The sequence below is a fragment of the Notolepis coatsorum genome, assembly GCF_963971535.1.
Source record: "Notolepis coatsorum genome assembly, chromosome: 15".
NCBI lineage: Eukaryota > Metazoa > Chordata > Actinopteri > Aulopiformes > Paralepididae > Notolepis > Notolepis coatsorum.
The window spans coordinates 93,976,572-93,982,716 of record NC_140179.1 but is presented as its reverse complement, the minus strand read 5'-3'; the positions used below and the strand labels follow the sequence as shown (position 1 = coordinate 93,982,716).

At 40.9% G+C, this 6,145-nt stretch overlaps 1 protein-coding gene across 2 annotated transcripts in view; it reads right to left on the bottom strand.

The window, feature by feature from the left end:
* The window catches only part of LOC311241835 (HMG box-containing protein 1-like), a 45,136-nt gene that overhangs the window by 13,848 nt on the left and 25,143 nt on the right, over nucleotides 1-6,145 (bottom strand). For both annotated transcript variants that reach the window (XM_084330759.1, XM_084330760.1), the window contains exon 11: nucleotides 2,253-2,436. In XM_084330759.1, coding sequence (XP_084186885.1) covers nucleotides 2,253-2,436 — 184 coding nt within the window. The remainder of the gene's footprint in view (nucleotides 1-2,252; nucleotides 2,437-6,145) is intronic.

Below are 6,145 nucleotides of genomic sequence, written 5' to 3'. Positions count from 1 at the left end.
TATCATATAATACAGTACCATACTATATAACACCATACTATATCATATAACACAGTACCATACTATATAACACCATGCTATATCATATAACACAGTACCATACTATATAACACCATACTATATCATATAACACAGTACCATACTATATAACACCATACTATATCATATAACACAGTACCATACTATATAACACCATGCTATATCATATAACACAGTACCATACTATATAACACCATACTATATCATATAACACAGTACCATACTATATAACACCATGCTATATAACACCATACTATATCATATAACACAGTACCATACTATATAACACCATGCTATATCATATAATACAGTACCATACTATATAACACCATACTATATCATATAACACAGTACCATACTATATAATACCATACTATATCATATAATACAGTACCATACTATATAACACCATGCTATATCATATAACACAGTACCATACTATATAACACCATGCTATATCATATAACACAGTACCATACTATATAACACCATGCTATATCATATAATACAGTACCATACTATATAACACCATACTATATCATATAACACAGTACCATACTATATAATATAATACTATCATATAACACAGTACCAAACTATATAATACAATACTATGCAATACAGTATATACTATATAATACAGTACCATACTATATAATACAATATAATACAGTACCAGACTATAATACAATACTATATAATACAATATAGTAACATACTATATAATACAATATAATACAGTACCAGACTATAATACAATACTATATAATACAATATAGTAACATACTATATAATACAATATAGTAACATACTATATAATACAATATAATACAGTACCAGACTAATACTATATAATATAATACTATATAATATAATACTATATAATATAATACAGTACCAGACTATAATACAATACTATATAATACAATATAGTAACATACTATATAATACAATATAATACAGTACCAGACTATATAATATAATACTATATAATACAGTACCAGACTATATAATATAATACTATATAATATAATACAGTACCAGACTATAATACAATACTATATAATACAGTACCATACTATATAATACAATATAGTAACATACTATATAATACAATATAATACAGTACCAGACTATATAATATAATACTATATAATACAGTACCAGACTATATAATATAATACTATATAATATAATACAGTACCAGACTATATAATATAATACTATATAATACAGTACCATACTATATAATCTAATACAATATTGTGACTCCATTGACTTTGTATTAGTTTGTGGCTAACTAGCCAGAGTTAGTATGAGGAACAGCATTGACATCATCATTGGTAATTAGGAAACAGGATTCCAAAAATCTGAACTATTCCTTTAATGTCTCTCTCTCTCTCCGTCTCTCTCCATAGCTAACTCGAGTGATATTACCGCAGAAAAAGTCCAAAGTAATGATACTTGATTCGCACAGGAAGAGTGAGCTATCACATACACACATATACACACACACACACGTACACCCATAGAGATACATAGTGAGCACTCCCTATCTACACAACACAAGCAAAGTGTTCCCACAACTACCATGCCGTCAAGAGGAGAATTCAGAAAACTCCAACCTGCTGTTTTCTACCCAGAAGGCAATACTGGTTTTTCTGCATTATTGCCACTTAGTGGAAAGAGTCAATTGGATCTGTAACCTCTCACAAGACAAGCCAATCGTTCCTACAGGTGTTCTAGATGAAGAGGATCATCTGCCCCACATGGCGTCAGGCCGCGTCTATGCTTTCCACAACAAATTCGTGTTTCCGCGTTCGAGTTTTGCGCTCCGATTGGCCACGCGCGTTTCTGGTCATGCGACATGTGCGCCAATCGTGGGACGGCAAGTTCTGCGCCTATTTCCGGGTCTAACAGCCTGCAAACTACCTAACGCCTAGTTTATCACTGGTTAAGCTTAGGCGACTCTTTCGCAGTTGGTTAAGGTTAAGAGTTTGGAATCAGGGCTGGTGTTCTATCGCCCTGCTCTAAGACAAACTCTAACCTTAACCAACTTCGAAAGAGCACCTAAGCTTAACCATCCAAAAAAGTGCGGTCCCACGATTGGCGCACATGTCACATGACCAGAAACGTCAGTGGCCAATCAGATTTGCAAAACGCACAAACCGTTTGGTAAAAGTAATGAGGCATCCCCATCCCCCCGCCCTCACCTGTTGTCTTTCCCAGGGTACATCCGAGTGTACTCCACCCTGAATTTCTTGGCAAACAGCATGAAGGCGTTCATTGGCCGCTTGCATCTCGTAGGTGTGGCGTTATTACTTCCTGGTTCCGTGGCATTCTGGACTTTGGTTGGCTTACGGTGAGGACAGCGGGAGGAGCCAGGGCTGAGGGTATCTGCAAGTTTTGACCAAGTTACATTTTGAGTACTTCAGACAAAGAACCATATAACTCAAGTGTTACATTTTCAAGAGGAACAATCTTATAAATGACCGTTTTCAGTGTTTAGCATTGTTTCCTAGCTATGTGGACTTATATTAATAGGATCTATGTCTCTAATTCTCATATTGGCACATTCTTCCAATTCTCCTCTCACAATATTCACCCTCACTGATCTGAGTCATCTGAAAATGTGCATATCTGTGATGTCAGAGAGACTCAGCTGCATAATAATGTGGCAGTTGGCACCAGGCCACACAGTGGTTGGAGCCCAGCCTCAAAACGGCTTAAGATCTTGAGGTAGAAAAATGCTGTTTTTGAGGACTTGATTAGAAATACAAAACAATGAATTTTTTTTGAAAAAAAAACTTACAGAGGTGTTCCAAGGACTCACAGGAATTGTGTAAAAGTGCCCAAATAGTGAAAGAAATAGTAAAATAGTTCCCCTTTAAGTATCTTCTTAAATATCTTCTTACGAACTTCATAAGACCAAACCTAAAAAAAAAAGATCCCAGCCGAATTCATGAACGTGTGGAAATAAAACAGTCAAGTGTTCCGAGCTGCGCTCCCCGAATGAGGAACGCCTCATTATAAGAGCATGCAACCACAGGACTGTGTGCAATACAATTATAGTATAGTAGAAAAAGTTAAAAATAAGCAGTAAACAATATAATTAACTCTGAATATAAGCATATGAGCAAGTAGGCAGTGTGATCAAAGGTGCAGATGAGGGTCTGTGTGCCCTATCAGTTATATTATACGTTACAATAAATATACAATAAAAAAAACACTTTATACTATGAGTAAGTAATGTATACAGTATACACAGGTGCAGTATACAGTACTGTAAAGGTACCCTAACTACTGACATGATATACGTCATATGTTATACATTGTAGTGCAACTTAGGTGAGAGTCAGACACACTTAGTGATCAGACATTTCTAGTCGTTCTCGAGTTCTGCTGCCATTAGTTCTCCCGACTACTGGCAGTGATCCCTGCCCAGTGCCCACTGTTGTGGAGCCGGGTGGCCACTGGTACGAAGGACTGGCCGAAGTGGTTAGTGGTGTGTCGGGGGGGTATGAACGTGCTTCTCATCTTGGCTAGGCCTAACAAAATTAATAGTTGGTTTCAGGTTGGTTGTCAGTTTGGCCATGGGTAGGTAGGGAATTTATTTTTATTTTTTTTTTATTTTATTCTTTCCCACGGCGACTATGGATAGGGAATTTCTTTATTTAATTAACCCTTTCACTGCCACACGACAGAAGGTTAGCCCTTTACTATCACACAACCGACGGCGATGCTCCATCATTAGCATCATTAGCTCCGCGGATGCGGAGCTAATGATGCTAATGATGGAGCATCGCCGTCGGTTGTGTGATAGTAAAGGGCTAACCTTCTGTATTGTCACAGTGAAAGGGTTAACCGGCTGTCGTGTGGCAGTGAAAGGGTTAAAATGTTCACAACAACATGGATGCATGTACTCTGCCAGCATGTTTAATATCCATAATACTAAATGTTTGACTAAGATTTCTATGAAACTTTATTCTAAAAAAAAAAAAAAAAAAAAAAAAAAATGATTTCTTTTTTTTTTAATATATAATTTTTTTTTTAAACTCATAAAATATATTGGGTCGCACCTAAATCGGCAGGGTCGGTCGGCAACCTGAAACCAACCATTATTTTTGTTAGGCCTTAGTGGTGTGTCGGGGGGGTATGAGTCTGTCTGTGAGGGGTTCTCCAGGATAGCGGCCAGCTTCCTTCTCATCCTCCTCTCTGCCACCAGCCTGCTCTGTTGAGGGCCTCTCTGGTGTCCGACCAGTCTAATTTGTTGTTTAGTTGTACAAGGAACTTGTATGTCTCCACCATCTCCACCTCATCCCCTCGGATAGTGGGGGGGGGGGGGGGGGGGGGCTCTTCTTGTCCACTCTGGAAGTCCACCACCAGCTCCTTGGTCTTGCTGATTGAGTTGGAGGTGGTTGCTGGTGCTCCATCCTATAAAACTCTCCACCAGGGCTCTGTACTCATCCTCCTCGTTGTCGTCAGTGATGTAACTTACAATGGAGGAGTCCTGTGAGAACTTCTGCTGGTGGCACCCACTTGAGTTGAGGCAGAAGTCGAAGGTGTAGAGAGGGTGAACAGGAAGGGTGACAGCACAGTTCCTTGGGGGGCGCCGGTGCTGCTCACCAGCACATCAGAAGGACTGCCCTGCTGTCTGACGTACTGCGGTCTGTCGGTGAGGTAGTCCCTGATCCAGGCCACCAAGCCAGGCTCCAGCTGCATCACCGTGAGCGTCTCTGCTAGCAGTGACGGCTGGATGGTGTTGAAGGCGCTGGAGAAGTCAAAAATCATGATCCTCACTGAGCTGCACGGCTTCTCCAGGTGCGTGTACACTCTGTGGAGCAGATGATGGCACCCTCCACCCCGATGTTTGCCTGGTATGCAAACTGCAGAGGGTCGAGGGGGTCACGCACCAGGGGCTTGAGGTGTTGCAGGACCAGCCTCTCGAATGTCTTCATGACGTGTGATGTCTGAGCGACTGGCCTGTAGTCGTTGAGGGCGCTGGGTCGTCCCTTCTTGGGCACCGGGACAATGCAGGAGGTCTTCCAGAGCTGGGGCACCCTCTGCAGCCTCAGGGAGAGGTTGAAGAGGTGTTGGAGCGGTGCTGCCAGCTGCCCTGCGCATGACTCGAGCACCCTGGGGTTTGTGTTGTGGCACCCTGGGGTTGACGTATATATATATATCTATATTATATGGTAAGAATAAATAAATATATACGGTATATATATATATATATATATATATATATATATATATGGTATACACAGCTAACACTGGTGGTGCACCAGTAAATGCAGACCTAACTGTTAGCGTGACATCTTATTTAGTAGTGTCAATACAGGGTACAAGGCCGCCCAAAAAAAGCGAAGATAATAATAGGTGAGGTTAACGTGGTGTCAGGAGGGGAGCGCACAGTGGCTGAAGTGAAAAAGAAATGGGCTCATGTGAAATCAGAGTACAAAAAACACAAGAGAGATACCACGGGAGGAGGAACAGCAGCGGGCCCAGGGTCGTCTGTAGTTGAGCAGGTGGTTCTGGGCGTCGCAGATGATTTGAACGTTAATGGAGTGGTATTGGTTTCTGTTGAGATATGGAAACACATGTGGGGAGGGTGCCTTGATACGCACATGCATGCAGTCCAATTGCGCTGATGGTGTTGGGCAGACCAGCAATGGCATGGAATCCTCTCTCGACTGTTGTTGTTCAGTATATGGGAATTGGAGGCATTAGTTGTACGATTCCATCCAAGACTCGCTGGAAGCCACGGCTGATGGATGGCTGCGATATGCCCACCTGTCTCCTGTCTCCCTCTGGGACATTTGGGCTAAAAAGCTCAAGGTGGACAGTACGTGTGGACATGTGGTGGCACAGGGTTTGACCGTTTGAGCGAACAAGACGATATAACGGCGCTATAAGTAACGGTGTTACTAACTATTTTCAGTAACGACTCAGTAATCTAACGGATTACTCGTCCAATCTTAATAACGCTGTTACCGTTACTGCAAAAAAATTCGGCGCGTTACTATGAATGAACCGGTTTCTTTCATCAGACAGATCTCTGCGCTGAGAGGCAATATGTTCTTCCTTGTTTAGTGGACAGTGCGCG